The 23,212-nt window shown below is 46.4% G+C and overlaps 2 protein-coding genes across 4 annotated transcripts in view; one reads left to right on the top strand and one right to left on the bottom strand.

The window, feature by feature from the left end:
- SYMPK (symplekin scaffold protein) overlaps window positions 1-10,939 on the bottom strand; it is a 28,445-nt gene extending 17,506 nt beyond the window's left edge. The window contains 11 exon segments of the mRNA XM_061573548.1: window positions 379-529; window positions 900-1,051; window positions 2,272-2,362; window positions 2,665-2,816; window positions 3,977-4,147; window positions 4,808-5,057; window positions 5,980-6,106; window positions 7,289-7,362; window positions 7,885-7,938; window positions 8,761-8,829; window positions 10,675-10,939. Coding sequence (XP_061429532.1) covers window positions 379-529; window positions 900-1,051; window positions 2,272-2,362; window positions 2,665-2,816; window positions 3,977-4,147; window positions 4,808-5,057; window positions 5,980-6,106; window positions 7,289-7,362; window positions 7,885-7,938; window positions 8,761-8,829; window positions 10,675-10,773 — 1,390 coding nt within the window. The 5' untranslated portion in view covers window positions 10,774-10,939.
- Window positions 10,940-11,117: 178 nt separating this feature from the next.
- Window positions 11,118-23,212, top strand: LOC133356182 (uncharacterized). Of its 3 annotated transcripts, none has more exons than XM_061573564.1 (10): window positions 11,118-11,286; window positions 12,764-12,907; window positions 14,773-14,844; window positions 16,336-16,371; window positions 16,762-16,797; window positions 17,836-17,889; window positions 18,789-18,818; window positions 19,824-19,892; window positions 20,762-20,857; window positions 21,940-23,212. In XM_061573564.1, the coding sequence occupies exons 2-10, from the start codon at window positions 12,850-12,852 to the stop codon at window positions 22,152-22,154; spliced, it is 666 nt and encodes a 221-aa protein (XP_061429548.1). In that variant the 5' UTR covers window positions 11,118-11,286; window positions 12,764-12,849; the 3' UTR covers window positions 22,155-23,212. The 3 variants fall into 3 exon arrangements, with proteins under 3 accessions (XP_061429548.1, XP_061429546.1, XP_061429547.1); XM_061573562.1 differs by having other exon boundaries at window positions 12,659-12,907; XM_061573563.1 differs by having other exon boundaries at window positions 12,629-12,907.

Raw genomic sequence — 23,212 nt, 5'->3', positions numbered from 1 at the left:
GCCCACAGGGGATTATTGTGTCCGTCCGTCCGTCGTGCAGGGGGGGGCTGGGTGGGGAGGGAGGGGCTGGGTGGGGAGGGGCTGGGTGGGGAGGGTGGGACTGGGTGGGACTGGGTGGGGAGGGGCTGGGTGGGGAGGGTGGGCAGGGGCCGGTCACCCCGTGGTGCCCTTATAAAACTCAACGTTTAACCTACTCACGCCGGCTTGTGCCCGCCCTCAAAGTCGGCCATATTTGTGGAATACACCGCGCCGCCGTCGACTCTGGCCATTGACCGAGCAACCCAACGTTCCTACCAGCTCCCTCTGCAGGAATGTGTTTGATATAAACACACGGCGGACTTGAGAGGCGTTGGTGGTGATGGGTGGGTGGTGTCATACCTGGTCCAAGCCCGGCGTTGGAGATCTGCGTGGCCATGAGACGAGCCAGGTGCTGGATCTGGGCGTGCGTGCCGGCCGACTCGATGGGCGTGTAGGTGGCCTGGAAAGAGGCTGGCATCGTGTCCGGAAGGAGCACCATGCTCACCAGCACCTGCGTACCCACATTAGAAAACAAGATGATCATATGTTCGAGGTGCAGCTCTGAAATCACGTGGTTACATCAGTGCTGGCGGAAAGGCCTTCACTTTATTGAAGCTCTGAAAAGGCCATAACCGATCACGTAATTCGCGTCTGTCCGTCACGCTCTGGAGGGTACGTGGGCGGAAACTGTACATACAATTGTTTAAAAGGCTGTTTGTTGGTATGGTCTAGATATATCTTGGTAGGTGGGGCGGTGTGGCATTTACGCATTCCTCCACACAATTTAAATGTCCAGCCCTGCCTGCAATCCGTTTGGGAATTCTATTTAAAACACGCGGGCGCGTTTCACTGCGCACCCACACAATGCGGGCGCGCTTTACCAGATTGGCCACTTTGTCCGGGGTGAGCATGGGCAGGATGTGCTGCGCCGTGACGTCGATAGCAGAAAGCACGCTGGGCAACGGCGCCACCTTGGGTCTTGGCGCCGGCACCGCCTCCGTTTCCTTGTCGTCGTCTTCGTCTTGCATGGTCTCTGCGCGACGACACCCGGGGTCGTGATCAGCGGGCGTCGTTTACAATGGCTAATCTGCCCGTCGCTTGGTGGCAGGGTGGCGCCACGCTAACGCTTGGGCCTCGCAACAAGAGTGTCGATTCCCGACTTTCTGCATGGGGTTTTTTGCATTTCTCCGCTTGTTCTGCGTGGGTTTACTCCGGGTTCTCCATTTTCCTTCCTTAATTAAAACGGCCTACAATGTCACTGGTCTTGGCCAAACATCCAAATGCTGAAGTATTACCTGAAAATGATCCATTGAAATTATATATAGCACGTAATAAAGCCGCACCGACTCTTTGGTGACAAAGAGTCAGTGCGGCTTTCCTGGGTAAACAGTGGAATAATAACAAATAATAATTGCTTAAAGTTGATTATTTTGCACGTAATACACACATAAAATCGTGCATTGGTAATTAACATATACAACACATTATTTCTGCAATTTATGTGCAGTTTAGGTCCAGAACAAATTGAGAATGGCAGCGACATAGACCATTCATGAAAGGAAGGGTCATGTGGAGATTTGATGGAGCCAGTGCAGCCCCGAGGAGGAACCGCAACACCGAGCAGAACCACGGAGAAACATCACGCAGCGGGGCAAAACGCAACCGTCATTAGTACTTCCGATGACACCATCTTCAGCTCTGCTATTCAGCATCCATAGGGAATTGAGGGTGGGCGGTTAATCAAATAAGTCAGTTCTCTGAGAGTTCTACTTATTGCTAACCACATTTTGAGTACATACAACTTTTCAAAAAAAAAACTAAGCCTACTTTTTAACCACGATAAAGGAAATAATATACTCTTTTACAGAGGTGCTCAGCAGTCAGTTGTAGAGCATTCTAAGTGAATTGTTGAGAAGCAGTGGGGCCTTTTATTGTACAGTATACAGTAGTACAGTGCTTTATACAGTAGTAGAGTACTGTATGTACGGACTGCCGTGAGCGCCACCACTCCGCATGGTCCTGAAGCTCCCATAAACAACAGATCTACGACAAGTGCATGGCAAGATGCAGGAGGCTGTCGGAATTTTTACAGATACGTGAAGTGAAGATTTGCATTACCATCTATGACAGATGCCGGTTAATACGAGCATTCCGCGCAGTTAAAGCGCCGCATAACGGATATTTTGCTGTATAATGGTTTGAACAATTTGTTAGGGGAATGTTTTTTTGTTGTTGGCACGAGCGCGCGCGTACCCATCTTCATCTTCTTGCTGTGCTGCTCCGTGTCGTCGCGGTGCATGCGGCGTCGCAGTTCGCGCGCGCTCGGCATGTTGCGCTGCAGCTCCTGGGAACGGCAGTCGGTGAGTGTCGCACAAAACCGGCGCGACATCGCAAGAGCTCACGCAGCCGTACACGCAAGGGGTTGTTCCTAACGGTGACCCCGGACAACGCAAAATGCCACGGATCTTCTACAATTAGCAGTCTCCGCAAAGAAATTATTGCTGTCTGGAATCCCGAAAAAAATTCATTGAATTGATGTCAGTTATAATACAACGATTATTTATGTACTGTTTAATTTATAGATAGCGTTGTCGATAGCAGTGGATTGACAATACAATGGGGCCATGGAGCACGGTGGGGTCGTACCTGTGGGCTGGTGCCCAGGTCGTAGAGGAGGGTGCTCATCTGCGGGTGGAACTCGATGGACGACGGAAGTTTAAGCAGCCCCAGCAGGTGCAGCTTGAGGTTCTTCCGCACGCTGCTCACCTGTGACTTGGCAAGCGTCGGTGGCAAATTGGCTGCGCAAGCACACAGGCACCCGTGGTTTATACGTGGCTAGAACAGAGTGCTGCAGTCTGTGGTGCAACTATACACACGTAAAAGGGCAACCCTGCAACTGTATGGCCAGTTCAGGCAAATTTATTTTAATGAATACTACACGGCAAACTGCAGACTGTATAAACGAGCCGAACAGCTGTAAAATGTGGAACGTAACATTTCACTGGTCTGTGCTTTAGCCAACAGTATTTTAAACAAATTAAAATATATTGATCTTATCCGTGTTGATGTGCGGGCAATACAGTCAGATATTATTATCCATGCCTACCCACAAAAATAATTAATATCAGTGGGGTTATCCGCTTATAAATATTGATAACAAGATAAATGTCTATACTTACGGGACACTTTTAATCTGTGAAAATATCAGATAGTGTGATGAATTTAGTGCTACCGGTAGACTACGGAGTCAGCCGCTTGGATTTTCTCTTGTTTGTTTGATGACATAGCATCTGGTGTTAATGCAGGAGCCCTGCATTTAGAGCTCTCTAGTTCACTGGTACTCAATGTACTTCTCTCCTGTGCCTCTTTTCTAGCAACATCGACTTGCCTCACACATCTCAATCACATCCTTCAATCACCTCACCCTCGGTCTCCCTCCGCTATTCCTTCATGTCGCGGTGGCGAGATGTTAACTACCTCGCCTCGTATGCAGGAGGTCGTGGGTTCGATCCCGACCCTGACGCCTGCTGTATATTTGAAGTGTGCATGTTCTCCCTGTGGTCACGTGGCTTTTTCTCCGGGTCCTCCGGTTTTTCTCTCCACATTTAGAATCAACGTCACGCGTTGAAGAGTTTTTGGGCGCTATAAATTTCCACGCGATGAGGTCGTGGGTTTGATCGCGACCCTGATGCCGGCTGTATATTTGGAGTTTGCACGTCTCTCTCTTTCTCCCTCTCTGTGGTCGGATAGATTTTTCTCCAGGTCCTGCTATACATTTCCACGTGAAAAGCCACTTCGTTGAGCTATAATTTGTGGCCAGCTCGCTTCTAAAAAATGAGCTATACAGCTCTGTGGGCCTAACCTGGTAAAAACTTTAGTTTCTGCCCTGGGTGCTTTGTTGTTGTTGTTGCGATCTTGCGTGTGTGCGTGCGTGCGCCGCGAGCGGCGAGGCTCTCACCATGAAGCGTCTCGTAGGCCTGTACCACGCGGGCCATGAAGACGGGCCGCTGGCGTGCGATGGTGGCCAGGGAGCCCAGTGCAGCCGTCAGGTTGATGGAGGAGATGGCCGGGTGCACCATGAAGCTGAGAAGCCGCTCCAGCGCCGCCTCACCCATTTCTCGCAGCTGACCTGAGAGCGACGACAAACCACTAAACCCACCGCGACGCATCGTGCCGCACGCCATTCACATTCACAGCAATGGTCGTGGTAACGACGGTGGTAATGCCATGGAAAATATGGTGGAGCAATACGCACACTGCGCTGTGAGAACGGTAACCCGAGCTAGACTGTCATCAGTGGCGATTGATATTCAAGCTGATCCAGCCCCCTCCATCGAACCAAAACTAAATCACACCTACTAGCGGGGTGAAGTTTGATCAAACAACCTCTAACCGTGACAAGACACAGCATGGGGAGGCCATTGTCCAGTAGTGGTGAATTGACAAAATGGTTCAAGTGACCCCTGCAGGCACTAGAGGCGCTGCAATTACAATGTGTAAAAATAAAAATGATCAATTTGTCAATTAAATCACCACGCAAAACGTGATAGTGGGGCGAGCGAACTGCCACAATCCTGATTATGACGATGTTGACAATTTTGACGATTTTGACGATGATGGAGATGACGACGATGACAATGTTGACAACTTTGATGGTGGTGACGATTTTGACGATGATGACGATGATGACGATTGCGACGATGTTGACGATTTTGATGACGATGTTGATGACGATGTTGACGATTTTGATGACGATGTTTACGATTTTGACGACGATGCGGCGACTTACTCTGCTTGAGCAGGGGGTGGTCGCGCGGGATGCGCTCCATGCAGGCCTCTCCCTCCTGCCGCTTGGTGACCTCCGAGTCCTGCGTGCGTGGTGACATGGCCACCACGAGCATCTCGACGAACTTGATGGCGTGGGTGCGCACGCCGTCGTTCTCCGAGTCGAGCAGTTGCATGATGTCGTTGCGCATCGCACTCATCATCTCCCACACTGCCTCCTGCTCCTCGGACACCTTGCGGTGGCCCGCCAACCACTGAAGGCGCACGCATGCGCACAGATACACAAACGTGACAAAAACTTTAAATATTTTTTCTTTTACCGGAACATGGAAGCTCCCCTGAGCAATGTAACTATTTTTGCGGAAGCGACCTGGCCACAAATGATAGTTCAACCAAGCGGCTTATCAAGGGGAAATTTATAGAAGCCAAATACTCTACAAACGCATTTTGATTGTAAATGTGGAGGGAAAAACCAGCAGACCTGGAGAAAAGTTATATGTGGCCACGGGGGAGAACGCGCAGACTCGAAATATACAGGTGTCACGGTCGGGATCGAACGCACAAACTCCTGTATACCAGGCGCCATCTGTAACTGTATCCATTCCTGGACACGGGTGGGAACTACTTTCTCCCTGAAATTTAAACAAGGTCGTCTCCTGGGACTGAAATGCTGGGTTAGTGCCGCGTGTTGAGCATTTCCTCTGTGAAAACCAACATTGGAAATTGATATTAAAATGACATGCGCCCAAAGACAAAGATCCCCCACAGAGCCTTCACAAGCAATTTGGGCAAGTGTTGTAAGCAAGCATCCATTCAGGCCGACACGTTGCACAATGTCGTGGTGTGGCCAGCACTACGCCCATGCTGCATTTGTCTCTCTGGTGCTGATATGTCAACACAGTACCAGGTACTAATTTAAGATCGAGTTGACCTAGGAGAGGGGCCCAGCACCAGTTCAGATATTCGTTAGTGGCGTTGGCCGTGAGTGGAAATCGAACTCATATCACCGGATTTGTCACTCAGTGTGTCAACTGCTGAACTACCGCTCCCAATTGCGTGAAAAGGATATAGCTGGAACAGACTGTTGGGGCAAGTGTTGTTAGCGAGCGCACCTATGAAGGCCAGACACGCACAAGCACATACAGGGTGACGCACAGACAGCAGCGCCAGACCCACCTGCAGCATGACGCGATACAGCTGCGTGAGGCTGAGGATAGCGCGCTTCACCACGTTCACGTTCTCGTCGTGCAGCAGCATGTTGATGTTCGCGATCAGCTTCAGAAGCAGCTCGTTGTCCTTCTTACTGCGGAGGGGAAAGCAACAACGGCATCGCTCTTGGGATCTCAGCACCGCACACGCTTCACCACCATGGCGAGGCGGCGATCCTTGGGGAAGACAGTGGCTGTAGTGTGGTAGGCAAGGGCTCTGGATGCAAGGAATAAAATGGGTGCCCCCATGTCCAATTTCCTCGCTCTTTATAGCCTTGCGCCTGAGTGCCCGCCAGCGCATGGGTGCTGGTGCACAGTTGCACGTCCCGCACGCCGACTTGATAGCAACACCGCGGAACCCGTCGCAGGATCGTCAAGCGGAACTACTTGCATATGCCTGGGAAGGCCAGTGCATCCTTATAAATGTCAAGCCCATTTTGTCAATCCACTATTGGACGAGGCCTACCTAAGACACGTGCAGATTGTGGGGATTGTTTGAACATACATCACCACGCTGATCGGTGCCGGTTTGGTGGAGGGAAGCACAGACGTGGGAGCATAGTACAGTACAAGAATGGGTTTTGCGGCACTGCCCACTGTTCACAAACATAGCCTCATATTCGCCGACAAGACCTATGCAATGCATGCTGGTCACCCTTCCAGTCACTTTCCAGGCTCAAACCTGGTTAGCTTCTAAGATCTGATGAGACTGGATGCAATCCAGATGTTACACATGATAAATTCCATCTATACATTATAAGTTCCCATGGTAGGAATTCAGCTTTCATAACTAGGTTTTAATATAGCATGGGTTATAAGCCAACAATTGAACCTTATGGCGGGACCCCGGGGTACCATAAGCCCCCGGCTCTCGCATAAACTGCATTGCGACGTCATTTTATGTCTGTTGAAGGCGAACAATACGGCAATATATTCCTATGGACGAGCTCTACATGATACGCTAATCAAAGCATTCAGCTATGCATTAACTCATGAATTAAAATATATTGTTACATTCACGATGCATGCGTCAGACAGTAAAAATGACGATTTATGTAGAGTGAAAAATATTCTGAATAACTATGTTGCATTAATTTCACGAGACCACCACCCTCACCCACAAAAGGCACGACAGCGCATCATTTCATGAATTGATTCTTGAATTAAATCCCACACCTGATTTGTGACGATACATCAAATCGAAACTGGGCCCCCGAATCATTCTGTACCTATTGATAGCTGTAGGTAAACAAAGATGTAAGAAATATGAAACTTACCATGCTTCTTCCATGAAGCCAATGATAAATTTACGAATTTCCAATAGTCTGTCATTTTGAAACGCGATCATTTCCTGAAAAAAGCGGAGCGAAGTGATATACGCATGGTTACGTAAGCATGTCCCGCTGTTCAATTCTTCTGAATAGACACTTTTAATGCATGAGCTGAAAAAATTGGAATACATTTGGGAAAGAAAAACAAAAAACTACATTCAGAAGAATTAACCTGATAAATAAATAAAACTTTTTTTATCGTGGTTGATTTTACAAATGACACTAAAAGTTGAAATCCATTATAACTGGATTAATGACTTCAATAATTGACACCAGGATATTTTTTCCCACCATCCAAAACACAAATGTAGCAGAGCTTATCGACCCGCAAGTATCGATACAATTCTCAAGTGGTGATCTGGCTTTTAAATTCTATCCATCTCATTCTTGTTTTAGTTCGAAAAGTATCTACACATTTACGGGCACAGATCAAACGCACTCCCTTAAAATTTTAATTTGTGCCCATACACCACTGCCAATGGAGCCGCCCCTTTACTTTGTTTTCATTTAAATTTTAGGTCACACATTTTACAGAGCCTTACATCGAGGAAGTTATCCAGGAGGGCTGGTTCCTTGTTGACAATCAGTTCCTGAACCTGTGAACAAACGAGATGGCATTCATTATGATCAAGACGATTGACAAAGGTTTCCAGTATTGTACTAAGCAGAGGTTTTTCATAATGTATGCCCCCATCCTTACAGGAATTACACAGATGGCAGATACGTATGTTTCCTATTGGCGGTACTTTGGTGTACGGTGCTTTTTCTGCAATATTTTGCTGTCTTTTCTTGGATTTTCTGTTTGCACTTAGTCACATAGTCACTTGAAGATGTTTTCTTGTTCATGTTCTTGTTTGTTGCGGTTGCACCCGATTCAAGAGCCGAATGGCTCACAGGGCTATACCAAATAAATGAAACTTGAAAACTTGAAACCTATTGGCCATGTTTAATGTCAAGAATAAGGCTGCTCACTTGGAACTCCACTGGCACATCTGAGCCATGCTAGCATGGTGGGGCCCTCAGTGCTGGTGGTTTTTCCACTGGTAATTTGCTGAGTCAGAACCAAAATATAAATTTGGCTCCAGCCAAACAGAGCCAGGAGCAGAGGTAAATCATTCTCGATATTTAACTCACGACATGTGAACTGTGATGTCAGTGGCACAGCAGTGGATCTGCAGTGGAAATAAAACCTGGGCACCTCCTGAGCTGCGCAGGTCTAGCTCAGCATGGCTCCAGTGCAGTATGGTTGTGCAGTCGAATGAGTGAAATAGATTTACGATATGGGGCAAGTTATTATGCCTAAATTCAAGAGTTAATAGGGAACCAATGACAGCGGTTGCATTGCATATTGCCGTCCTTTTGGTTTTGGACTGGCATTGTCACAGTGCGCGCGCACGCACGTACACACGGACACTTACCTGTTTCAGCAGGAGCAACTTTTGAGATTCATTTGTTGTGAGTGAAGCCTGGTTGATCAAGTCCACGACCTAGTAATAAATGACAGGAAGCAAATCAAAACGTCGGCTGAAAACACATTACCAATATAATAATTGACACCATGTTATAATGCAATGTTGTTTGTCCATCCACTGCTTGACGAAGGCCTCGACACTCCGTCATTTGTTTGTCCATAGAAACGAAAGGTGGTCTAGGACTGGTTCACATACATACCTGTCAACCCATGCGGTTTACCCGTATTATTGTTCAGGGAAATTTAGTTTCAGGTCCATACGGCGTACAGCCGTTTCAATACGGGAAAAAAAATTGCTCTATTTGTTTGTGTTTCTCCCTTGTGATCGGACTTTGTAGGATGAACGTTGAGATATATAAGGGCACGGGATGACCAAGAAGGTCTGAATTGGTCTGTAATAAAGTAGGCACTGATAAGGGGTTTACAGGTATGTGCATATCACTCGCCACTGAATCAGAATATCTATTTACACTGGAGGAATCTGATGAGCTATAAAGCTCTTTTTCACAGATGTCCATTAAATGATGTTAGCTGTGGCTGGGAATTGAATGTGTTGGAAAATAAATTTTGGGCAAGGGCCCTTCCCGGGCTGATTTTTAGGATGCAAGGCCACTTACACCAACTGTTACACATTTCTCTCTCTGCTTTGTCGAGTTGGGATTGCAATCATCTACTCAACGCTTCTATGACAAAAAGTTACAGAGGTGCAAATGTACATGCTGCTCTTGAGATACACTTTCAGAGGGCTCATTTTGGCAAATATATTACTCAAAGTCTTATTTTAGACGAAAAAAAGCATTTGCTGCTAAAATAATGGGCGAAACCATTTTGTATTTAAACTACAGACCGCCAATCCTAGAGAACACAAACCACTTGCTCCATGTGTCTGCTCCTCTCCCTGCATTTACGTCTCTCTCAGTATCTGTCTGTCCGTGCCTCTCTGTGACAAAGACTGCACAACTTCCGCGGTGATACAATCCACGCAGACCCAACATCCCCCGTGCTGCCAACACATCACATATTCTCGAGACCCCCCCCCCAAACCCCCATAAACCACGAAGATCCCAAATACTCCAGACTCCTGACACCACAGGCCACGCGGATCCGCAATCTCAGAGACATTCCCCAGAATGTCAACCTCACAGACTCTAGACCTCGGGCCAGAGACTCCAAAAGACCGCATACATCCCAGATGACGGATTGCAGATCTTGGGTCTCCAGATCTTGGGTCTCCAGACCCTAAAGACTGCAGATTATAAACGCTGGACGCTAGCACTGAGTCCTCTGCCAGTGACACCGATTTAGACCCTGTATCATAAAATCCGAGACCACGGACATTCCGTAGCTAAGTATTCTTCATCGTAAGGTCCGCGGGCCACTCTGGCGGCCTTGTGTTCGGCCCCCGACAATACACAAATAGTGAGAAAAACCCCCAGCATGCTGGCAAACCCCCATTGGTTTCAAATGTGTGGCGGCCCTCACACCGATAATGTCTTATCGACGAAAGTGCCCTCACCACCCCCATTTGAAAAGGAGTGTAAGAACACTGCAGTCAGTAGCCGGTCTCTTTAAACAGCTTAAGTGAAAGTTACGTGTTTATTCTTCTGCAACTTGCACCGCTTTACACGACAATAACCGAGTGACTCACACTAAACGTGTCGCAGCCCAGCAAGTCCACCGCCTGACATTCTGTAGGCCCCAAACTTCGGACCCGAGACCCCCAGACAGCCGCACGCCTCACCGAGACGTCACCCCCACAAGCCCCCCTAGACGACCCCAGAGATCCTGGTGGTGGGTCCCTACATCCCAACCACCGCCAGCCCCCCGACTTTCCCCGCTCTCTCCTCCTCACGCTACTCACCCGGTCAGACGTGGGCCTACTATCCGTGGTGCTGCCCGTCTCCTCGGCCGCCTCCGAGTGCAGCTCCGAGGCCATGCCGAACCGCTGCGCCGCCGTCATTTGCTCTTCGTTCCCCTCTGCGGTTCGCCCTCTGTTCTTTTCGCGGCCACAAGGGAGTCGACGGCTGCTTGCTTGCTTGCTCGTTCGCTTGCTTGCTGCTCTAAGCCGCTAACCCAAGAAGCCTTGGGGGTGCCATCATGGCTCCCGTGATGTTGCCGGGGAGGGAGGGAGGGAGGGGGCGGAGGGAGAAATGAAAAAGTGACGTCATGTCGCGGCACGCGCTCGGCTTCTACGTCACCGGAGGATATGGGACACTGTTGAATGACGTCACTGCGTTTTTTTTTGTTATGACGCGCGCGGTGACGTCAGTCATAAATTAGCGTCAGATTTGGAGGCGGGAACGCACGAGGCAAAATCGCGAGCGGCCGTAAACATTTTAACGATTTTAATCGACGCGCAGATCATTAATTACAACTAAAACAACCGTTGGAGATCATCTTTTTTGTGTGCCACGATTACAAGAAAGACGATCACTTAAAAAATATACAAAAATTATTCCCCTCACGCGTTAAGGTAAGCGCATGGGAATTTCGCGCGCCGCGCTACACTTATATACTTGTACACGTATTATTGGTTCTTTCGGTAAAGTCACGTAGAAGGGAAATAATAAAGTAATACAAATATTTAACAATAAATATTATCACGACGTTTTGACTGCAACACAAGCAATCATCATGTGTGTAATCCACAGCAAGAAAACTTGAAAAAAGTGGCAAATTTGAAAAAAGTGGTACTTTTTCAAAATTTCTTGCTGTATTTTTCACACCTGATGATGATTGCTTGTGTTGCAATCGAAACGTCGTGAGCATTTAATTGTTTTACATTTGTATTATTTATTGTTTCCCTTCTACGTGACTTTACCGAAAGAACCAAACATATAGAATTGTTCCAATAGGGTTTTTCCCCTTTTTTCTGGCAACAAAACTAACACCTTTTGCAAGGAATCTTGTCTACATTAACCGCAATACTTGCAGTCAAATGCAAACAAAAACACAATACTCTGGTAATTTATGCATTGTCTTTGAAACTGATTGGTCCACACCAGAGACAGCTTTCTTTGGATGACGCCAAAAGACGTCTTTTGGCGTCATCTGGTCGAACACCATATGAGACGAGGCTCCAAAGAAAGCTGTCTCTGGTGTGGACCAATCAGTTTCAAAGACAATGCATAAATTACCAGAGTATTGTGTTTTTGTTTGCATTTGACTGCAGGTATTGCGGTTAATGTAAGCATGATTCCTTGCAAAAGGTGTTAGTTTTGTTGCCAGAAAAAAGGGGAAAAACCCTATTGGTATATTTTGGTACTGGCAAAGGAGGTCCCATGATATAGAATTGTTATAACAATACTCCTACAACATCAGAGTGCATCGCCACATTAAATACGCACTACAATGACAATAGTTTAAAGTGATTTGAAGCATGTTTTATTTTCAAAATGTAAATATGGTTTGGGGGAGTTCGACAGAGCTTTGTGACGTCATATTTGAGGGGGGGGGGTCAGACTTTGTGACGCCGTGTGACGAGGGGGGGGGGGTCAAAAATCGCCCACAATCGCGTGACGTCATTTAGGGACGGCCCCTTATGCCGTCGTAATCTTTGTGAATGTTGGTTGTGTTTAGTGGTTCTTGCCTGGTGGATAATGTGTTCCTTGTTTGGGGTGGCTGTGTTAAGTGGCAATTGCGTATTGTAGCGGTAATTGTGTTGAGTAAAGTGGTTGTGTATTGCGATTGCGTTCAGTGGTAAGTTTGTGTAAAGTCGCTGGTGGTTGTTTAGTGGTAATGTGGTTCTGTATTGCTTATTGTGGTTTCAGTGCTTACGTTTTTGTTCTAATTATGTTTACTGTTTCGGGCACCAGAGAGCCAATGCTGTGTGTGGTTGTGTTTAGGAGAGGTGGTTGTGTCGCTGCTGTTGGGTCTCACTTCTTGCTCCACGATGTTTCCCGGGACCCTGCCAATGCTGCTGCTTCTGCTGGTCTGGCCCGTGAGCCCAGTGCTTTGCTGCTTGCGCTGCTCACCGATCTTTGAGAACGTGCGGACGCAGCTGAAGGTGCCAATCCAAGGCTTGAGCGCGGAGCAGATGCAACAAGTGGACAACGTCATAATGGAGATTGGCAGCAAAGAGGCCCCATTTCTGTGTAAGTGGAAACTCATTTTATTCCTGGTTCTTTCGGTAAAGTCACGTAGAATGGAAATAATACAAATAAAACATCATAAAATAATTCTCGCGACGTTTCGGCCACAACGCAAGTAGCCGTCCTCAGGTGGCGAACAGGTCTGTCGAGGAGACAGAGTCTGAAAAGGAAACTCATTTCTTTAAAACTGCTTTTTGTGTTTAGATTGTTGTCTTTCCCCTGCACTTCCGATTAGCATGGTTGGCTATGTACGTTGCGAAAGAAGTTCAACATACATACAAGTCGCGCTGTAAAATCCATACTCTCATTTTTTATTCTTAGGTTTTTTCGGTAAAGTCACGTAGGTAAAACATCAAAATTAATGAAAATAAAATAAAGATAATAATCACGACGTTTCGGAGGCAACACAAGTCTCCGTCATCAGGTGGGACCGTCACAGCCGGATTAGCTGCATCAAGTGAGGCAATGATTCAAGATGTAATCCCTTAAAAGCAAGTTGAGGGGGGAGGAGAGGGGGGGGGGAGCTCATCAGAATGTGGTAAAGCGATGGGTATTACCTTGTTATCTCGGCATCTCTTGAGGAAGGCCAGCGTCTCGAGAAGCTGTGACTTCTTGTCTCGTTGTCTGTTAAAAACTCTAACAGATAGGTGGAATTCCTCCCCGTAGAGGGCATTCATTCTAGATTTGAAGCTTTCGTGACTGCAAGGATTCATATTCTTAGGTTTTTTCGGTAAAGTCACGTAGGTAAAACATCAAAATTAATGAAAATAAAATAAAGATAAAAATCACGACGTTTCGGAGGCAACACACTCTCATTCCCCACTTTAAAATCCCTCTGTCAATCCCAGTTCTCAAACCACTCGATCAACCCCCACTCTATTTCAGCTCTCAATCCCAGCTCTCAACCCCCTCTGTCACTCCTCACTATCTTTCTATCTCAGCTCTCAATCTCTGCTCTCAAACCCCTATGCCAATCTCTGCTCTCAATCACCACACTCAATCCTAAACTGAACAGGCGACACGAAACTGAGAAGGTGACATTTTGCAATTGGGAGGAAGCTCACTGTCCAGTTAAACACGAACCTCGCACCTAACCCTTGATAACTAACCAATAATTGACGAGTACTAGCCCGCCATTGAGCACTAACCAACTAGCAAATCAGCCAGTAGTACGAGCCATTGTTACCTTTTGTTCACCTTACAGTTTTGGATTTCTGACATTTGAAAGTGACAGAATGAAAACGGATAACATTAATTCCTCATACCATATAGACAGATGTATCCATGACTTATACTGCATGGTCTAGAAATAAAACTTTGTCCTGTTTTGGAGTGGAATACAAATTAAAAACAATTTTTCTCAAACATACAACACTTACTAAAGTCAACAACGCTTAGGGAAGCCTTGAGTGATTGGTGAAAGTGTATGTATTGAGCATGTGAATTCGAGACCGGCACGTGTGGAGTTGGATCTCGTAAAACCCAATACATTCGTCCATAACGGTGTTGTCTTCGAAGGAGAAATCTATAACAGGCAACTTTTCGGACAATAGCCCTTCTTCAAGGGACATAATTCACTGTACTGGTTAGATGATTAACGTCTCCAGGGTGGGCCCGGGTACTGACAAGGAGCGCTGTGTGAATACGGGTAAATTTCTCCCACCTCATCAAATGTTTATTTTGCTCAAGATGTGAACCTGGTGCTATGTGTGTATGTATGTTGAACTTCTTCCGCACCGTACGTAGCCAACCGTGGTAATCGGAGGTGCGGAAGTCAAAGGTCGTGTTGCTGATACTTTCATGCTACTATCAGTGAAGGTTGACAGTGGTGGCAGTTAATGTTACGATCGATTTTTATGTCTTCACAGTCGATTTTGACGACGTGGCACCGATTTACATGAAGAAGGTTGTCGATATCATTGACTCCATGAAGCCAAAGGGTGAATGTTACGCACTCACCACACTTACCACCAAAACAACATCACAGCATGCCCTCACCACCACACCACATTCACAACCACACCACCACAACCACACTCGCTCAGCACCACACATATAAATCTGCTTCTTAGTCTTACTGCTAATTCTCATTGCACGGACATGATAGTCCATGGACCAGAAAATAAATTGGTACCACCTCAGTTTGCAACACTTGAGTCGGTACCAATTTAGGTATGCGGCTAATACAAGTGAATTATCTGATAACTCCTCTTATTTCGCATTGAGGATCTTATCATTCACTGTTATTGGCCACAGAGAAATTGAAACCAGTAAATGTATGCCACCTCAGGTGGTACTGACAAAGTGATTTATTCGGTTCTGGGCTCATAAACTTTGAGGATTGTGACTTTTCCCAAGGCGAGCTCAGTCACTCCGTCACTACTCTCCCCAGACACACACACATACAGTTTCATGGCACTCAACATCTGAGCACAGGGTAGACTTCCCCCCACCTCCTTGGGGCCATATGTAACACCAGTGGTGGTTGACTTCAGAGTTCACCCGTTTGGTGAACACCGGTGATGATTTGGTATGGAGACTGTCCGCAGTGGCTGGAATGGGCAGCACAATAAGCCAACATGAGTTCAATTAATCAATGGGCGTCACAATCTTTCTTCATGAACACAAATTAGTTGGTGATGCTGCTGCGTTGGCAGCGGTGCACAAGCACAAATAACACCATCATAAACTCAACACATCCGTCAATAAAACCGTGGCCTTAAAATGAATATTAGATAATAGGTTTTGTTTCGGGTAATGGCAGAATGAACGACAGACGATAGCAGATCGTGTCATACACATTGTGTTTAGTGTTTCATATTCGTTTAAAGTTTGTGAAGCCTTAACTGAGTCGTGACCCCTCCCCCCACTTTTTGAATCCTTTATATTAAGTTCGCTTGCTTGCTTGCGTGCTTTCTTGCTTGCTTACGACCGTGCAAACCTTTCGGTCGTTTTTTAACCCACTTCCCGTGATCCAATCGAGCTGACATTTTGCACACAGACTCGTTGTGCGAGACAATTAATGTTCGTGAACAAATCTTTCCTAAATTTTACACTGTTTAGGGAAAACAAATTAAATATTTAATTACCAATTGTTTAATACTGCAGACAATCATCTGACCCATAGGTGGCAGCCATCTCAAGCCAGAGGACGAGAGGACTCTAGCCGCCACGCATATAAAGGATTTAGAGTGAAAAACTTTGTTTTTACGGGTTATACTTATAAATGAAGGTCACGCTGAAGGGTTGCCCCTCCACCACTTACCCCTTTCACCTCCCTCCCCTCCTGGTCTCACGCCACTGCTAGTCAATCTCACGTCACACCACTGGGTGAACTCGCGCATTTCACGGTCTGAGAGTTGCGCTGCGAATGCAATTAGCATTGGAGTTGGTGTACATTGCCTAATCTGTCATTGTGTCTTCCTCTCCAGGATTATTTGACAGCCTCAAATCGATGAAGATTCCAGGTAAAACTTGAACTTGTACAAGTAGCGTTATTGAGAAGGTGGTGCAGCAATGTGTAGACTAATATCACCTGTTCCTTCTGTGTGAATGTTGCCCCCTCACATGCATGTGTTTTATCAAACATACATCGTGTTTAGTTCAATTATTTGTTTAACGTTTGCTCAGCGTCGAGGTTGGTGTGCCACCTTTAAATAAGGTCACGCTACGGGGTTGCCCCGCCACCACTGGACCCTTTCACCTCCCTCTCCCCCTGATCTCACACGACTGCTGGTCAATCTCACGGCACACCACTGGGAGAACTCACGCATTGCGCGGTCTGTTGAAACAGTTGAAGTAACATTGGAGCCGATGCACATTGTCTCATCAGTCGTTGTCGTTGTCTCTGTCTCCAGGAATGTTGGGTGGCAAAAACGACGTCGATATTCCAGGTAACACTTTAACTTCTTGTTTCTTTCGGTAAAGTCACGTAGAAGGGAAGTAATAAAATAATAAAAATAAAACATAATAAAACAATTTTTATTATTTTATTACTTCCCTTCTACGTGACTTTACCGAAAGAAACAAGAAGATGAATCCCTGCAGTCACGAAAGCTTTAAATCGAAACACTTTAACTGTTCTAAGTAGCATAATTAGCATAGCTGTGGTAGGAATACTGTTTTATATTTATCCATGCAGTCAGATTCTGGAAGTAACGGATGAATTCCAATTTCATGTAGTGGCGTGTTTCACTGGGTGCGGGAAGGATAACGTAGACAGGGAAAATTCACGTGCGGGGGGATAACATCCAAAGGCCAGCACACTCAAAACTCACTTATTTTCCCGAGCTCACCCCACGACCCCTTATTCTCCCCCTCATAACCCCCTCCGTTACTTTTACCTCTTCATATTCTGATAATGCTTTCACTCATTCCCCGTTCATTCAATCCATTCATCATCATTTACCGTCATCACTTTCGCTGTTCCCGAAATCACGCATCATCACAGATTTCCCCCCATTGCTTCCTCTTATCTATTTCATTCACCTCATCGCCACCGTTACATTCATGTGTACGATTGTTATTCTGTGCAAAGCGCCTTGGATGAGGAGCTATATACATTCTTTTAAGATGAGATAATATGAACCCACTAGATGCAGAGCCAAGCCGGCTTTGGTGAAAAGTCCACGTGATCCAACCAACCCTTGCCTCCAAATTCTGGATTGCAGACGTGCGGCACTGGATCCGGTTGATAGCTCGAGAAATTGTAACGGTAGTCAAAGTGTGGTTAAGTTACCTGAGCTGAATAATCCTACTGTTATAGCATAATAATTGTAAAATGAGAAACTCATTCAATAAGCGGTCCATAATAACTCATCATTACATACATTTTAAGGGTAATACCGATGAATGTGTTGATAGCTTTAGCGATGGCGATTGTGGTAATGGTGTTGATGGTACAGATATTGATGGTGTTCTTGTTTCTACAGATGTGCTGAGGAAGTTAATCACTCTCGGAAGAGAATACGACGAAGTGATCCAACGTGAGTGAGAGTGAAGCTGGGATTGAGAGGCTGAAGCCAAACGCGTGTTTCCCATGTCCAGTGTTTAGCCGCAGGGCTGGCCCTGGATTGGCGTCGTAGCTGTACTTTATTTTGTTTTTCTTTTGTCATGTTGGTGACCCAGGTCACTCGTGAAAATAAGACTCCTAGATTTGAAGCTTTCGTGACTGCAAGGATTCATACTCTTTGTTTTTTTTTGTAAAGTCACGTAGGTAAAAAATAAAATGAGTGAAAACAACTAAATTAAATCACGACGTTCCGGGCGCAACACAAGCGTCCTTCTTCAGGTGGGGACAACGTAACGAAAGCACAACCGCTTAAGTGTGCTTTAATTTAGTTGTTATATTTTATTAGATTTTTTACCTACGTGACTTTACCGAAAAAAACAAATAAGACTCATCTCGGTGTCTGGAGTTCCCACCCGGTGACACAAAATCAACTTGAAACTGGAGGCTTGGTCATCGTGACCCAACAACATTCTCCCCAATCCTTCCCCCACCTGTGCTTACCGAGCCAAGTTCATTGGGACTGCGATTGTTAAAATGTTTAGTTAAACAATCATTTTCAAACTTGGTGAGCACGGTTGAGACACTGGGTTTGATTCTCGGCAATGAATATAATGATGATCCCGCTGAGTGCTCCACGAATGGGTATTGAGCAGCCAAACATTTATCAAAGAAAAATGTGAGGTTAGACATTCATCATCATCAGCAGCCAAGTTAATTCCACTGCTGGATGAAGGCCTCCCCAGTCACCGTCTGTCACGGTCCTGTGATGTAACAATCCAACCTAGCGCCTGCACACGATCTGAATTAATCAGGTGCCATGATCATTGCTTAATTGTTCATTCGTGAGCATTGCTCTTGTTTGTTTATCCACAGAGCTTGCAGAGGCGCCGTGCGAAAACTGTGGTGAGCGGTCGTACACCCCAAATGACACACAGGAACTATGCGCACATACACAGCACGTTCATTCATTCTACACCCGATTCGTTCTGAACAAACTCCTACAGAGCTAGTGATGCCACATCTTTTCATGTGCTGGTTAAAAACAAAGAAAAACTGCAACTCATCCTGCCCATCGCCAGAGACTTTGCTGCGAGAGTATCGCCTTCCCAAATTGTACGTTGTCATCACGTTCGCCGCAGAAAGCCAGATAATGGCCTTGTCTTCCTGGTGCAAACTTAAACAGTCTCGTCCTTCTGTTATCATCTCTCTCCCAGCAAAAGTGATAAAAAAAACCCCACTCACAAAGCCACACATGTAACCACAATGCCCATTCATCACCACACAAAAAGATCCCCCCTATAGCCTTTAACAGACTTTTGGGGCACGTGCTGTTCACGAACACCTATTCAGGCTGGCACGGTACACAAAGGGGTGAGCGACCAGCGGCACTGCACCAGTTACTCATTTAAGGCTGAGCAGTTCTATGGGAAGCCCGGGACCGGTTCATATATTTATCACAAATGTTGGCTGTGAGCAGGATAATCCAACTTGGGTCACTGGGTTCGTAGTTCAGTGTGCTTACCACGACATGCCACTGCCCATATGTAACAAAGTTAAATATCCTCAGTATAGCCTTAACAGATTTTTGAGGCAAGTGATGTTAGTGAGCACCCTATCTAGGCCGGCACGGTACACGAGGGGGTGGGTGGCCAACGCCTTTGGCTCCCCAGTGGTGATGTTTACACATTGCACCAGGTTCTCATTTGAAGCTGAGTCGACCTAGGGGAGGTCCAGGACCAGTATAGATAATTATCAACACTTGAACTCAGGTAGCCAGGTTAGTAGTGCAGCACACTAACCACTACACTACCACTCTCCATATGTAACAACATATACACACATACAGGCACGCACACACATATACCCCCTCTGCTAATGATGTTCATGGTGATGTTTTTGTTGATGCAGATAGGAAATCAGTGCCGGCAGTGAAATGCGGCACATGTGAACGGGTGGTCATCAAATGCTCCGCATGTAGTAAGAATAACATCCCATCACCAAACTACACCACACTGACACATCCCGCATATGCCCCCACCACACTCATACACTACAACTATTTACATTACCTACCAGAAACCCACCACCAACATCTCATCATGCACTTGCGCTCTTGACTGCCCAAACTCCATCATAAACACCATCCTTTTCCAGGTTTAATACCACACAAGGCAGCCACACTACACAAGCATTCTATGTAACACACAAACCACATATCACACACAGACAATGCCACACACCTCACCACAAACACTGAATCACCACATTTACTCCCTTTACATATTTACATACATCTTAGTTTCTCTGGACATCAAGCAGTGGAACAAAAATGGTCGAACCCAATTAACTGACTCTATTCATACTCTGAACTTGAAAGATCAGTACACATATAATCCTGTGGTACAAATTTGCCGAATTTAAATAACCCCGCAAATTGCTCAATTGTGATAAGACGTAGCAGCCATCGCTCACGACTGCGAAAAAACTTGGCAGGACCCTCCTGAAAACGAGTCACCAGCCTCAGTGAGGTTAATTTTGGTTAAACAATTGTCGTAATAAACAATAATCTGAACATTTTGTTACGTATACTGTCAGTTAGAATGTTGCGATTAAGGCGAGCACAGAATGGCCTGCTGTTGCAACCACAGGATACCATTTTTTATTCACTCTATGGGTCTCACTTATGTGATGTGGTGTGCTATGACGTGTCACAGTGTGTTGGCATGCTTTGATGTGGTGTGATGATGCATACTATGACACGTTTTGCACTGTGGTGTGTTTGGAACGCTTGGACGTGCCATGGTGTGGTGTGCATGCTATGATACTATGTTGCGGTGTGATGTTAGGTTTCCTCAACAGGATTCGTGGCAACAATGACCTCCTCCGGCTATTGGGATGCAGTATGCTGGTGGTCATCCTCATCTTCATCATCGCCATTCTCGGTAAGATAACAGGCCCGGTAGGGCAACACGTCACTGGGCCATGGTACCCAGAACTGCACTCTGTCTAATGCCTAGGAAAGCTTGATGGATCAATGCCTCGGTGCTTGTCAGATATCGGCGGTCAGGTGGTGAAATATTTGGTCAGCCTGTGGTGCCCCAAACAAGACACCTCCCAGATTTTTATCCTGAAAAAAACAGGGGGAATGCACTTAACTATGTACAGTAAAACCTTGGATTGCGAGCATAATTTGTTCCGGAAACGTGTTTGTAATCCAAAGCACTCGTACATCAGTTGTGATCACGTGACTCGTATTGCAAGACCTCGCTCGTTTATCAAATTAATATTTATTTTAAAATTTAGCTCGTCTTGCAAAACACTCACAGACCAAGTTACTAGCAATCCAAGGTTTTACTGTATTGAATAGCATGGGTCTCTATGCGAGTTGCTTATTCTCCATGCGAGTCTATGCTTCTCTCTCTATGCTCTGTGTCAGTCAATTGGTCTAAATGTTAGTATAAGCATCTCTAAAAGAATAATCTGCCAGAGCCAACTTAGGCTACAAAGAATTTATGATTTATATTTGTGATATATTTTAGATTTGTCATGTGATACATTGTTGTACTTTTTAATTTATTTATTCGCAAAAGCATTTTGTTGTTGCTTTTGTACATGTTGGTGACCCAGGTCACTTTTGCTATTGAGAATTATACTAGTCTCTTGAGTTCTCACCTGGTTAACAAATCAACTTAACTTGACTATGGCCGCTGGTACGAGTCCATACGAGTGATGGTTACTGTAGTGATGTGTGCAGTCTATCGCATCGCCGCTCATTGCCCAACGCACACTTTTTTTCAGGATGTACAAATGTAATCCATTTGGCTACTTCAGGTGCCATCACCTGGCTTTCTAACTCAACATACGCATTTGTTGCCTCTTATTCTCTGCTCTTAAAATGCCATAGGAAAGTCGATGCAAGTGGTGCTTTAGTGATACGATGTGTGTAATAATGTCTCATGCCGTAGAGAGGGGCGAGTGGTGACACGGTGTGCATGATGATGTGGTGCGTGTGCGTGTATTGCAGTGACTTCATTTAAGAAGGAGGAAGATCCACAGAGTGTTATGCTGAGGGAGGTATTGAGTGGCAAGGAGTTCAAACCAGCTCTCCAGACTCATTCCAAGAAGAAAAAGAAAATTAGTAGTGAACATAAAGTACCCTCCTCTAAACACCACTCACAAAACAAAAGTCCCAAAGCTGGCAAGACCAAACAAACCCCAGCTCACCCCACGACCCCTTAACCTCCCCCTCATAACCACTACCATTCCTGTTCCCTTTTCGCTATATAAATCACGTTAACATAAGAAGCAAACTAACACAACACCGCACGCAGCGATAGCCAACGCGAGCTTCACGCTCAACCCAGCACTGAACCTACAGCCAGTCGAACATTACTCTCATGCGGCCGAGTGGGTGGAAGAGTCCTACTTGATGGAGGCCTGGCCTTCGGACCCCACATGGGAAACGGAGTGGAGCAGCAAGGACGTTCAGGGTGAACGCCTCGTACGGGGACCGGGCGTCGTGCCTCCTGCCTTTGGCATTCATCGGGGCCAACTGGCGTGCCACACGTCAGCCACGTCAAGTCATCTGATCGCTGTGGTCTGCGCTCCTCCGGCAGAGGAGTGGCAGGGCTGCACTGGCTCTCTCCTGGGGCTCTCTGCTGGGGCCTTCTGGAGCCGGAAGACCTCGGCGTTGGCACTGCGCTGCAAAGGCTGCTCAGGCGCCGAGTCGGGAGAGACATCACACGCACTAAACACACACACACACCATCACCTCGGCAAACACCTAGGAATCTTAAGAGCGTTAGCCCCGGTATCAGATCCCCTCCGCTGAGTTTTTCACCCCTAGCCTGCCTAGCGAGTAAAAATTGTCTGGGTTTTCTCAGGAGGAGGGAAATTGGCAAAGATTTGATATGCAGGGAATGATACCGGCCGGATCCTATAATAAAAGGGGGGTGAGGCAGGATGGGGCCACCCATCCAGTAGCCGAGCCGGTGAAGGTTGTTGTGTAATAAGTAAGGAACACAACTTTGTGCCGATAAAAGGCGAAGGGAATGCAGGTCTGTTTGCATTAGTAATTAGAGCGTAATCAGACCTCAGCATGTATCTCTGGGCTCTCGCGAACTGACTCGTCTCTCCGCGTGACGGCTGCGAAGATACAGGCAGAGTGCGAGGCGTGAGCAGGTGCCGCAGCGTAAATACGCGGGAGATTTGTCCATTCCAACGTTGTGTCCTTCACGGGCGTCACTCCCGGAAACAGCGACTACTTTGTTAAGCATGAATAAACTCGCAGAACGGTA

Source organism: Lethenteron reissneri, chromosome 53, assembly GCF_015708825.2.
Source record: "Lethenteron reissneri isolate LAM-NWPU_2019-01 chromosome 53, ASM1570882v1, whole genome shotgun sequence".
Taxonomy (NCBI): domain Eukaryota; kingdom Metazoa; phylum Chordata; class Hyperoartia; order Petromyzontiformes; family Petromyzontidae; genus Lethenteron; species Lethenteron reissneri.
Note: the sequence above shows the minus strand (reverse complement) of the source record. Positions and strands in the feature narration are given on the sequence as shown.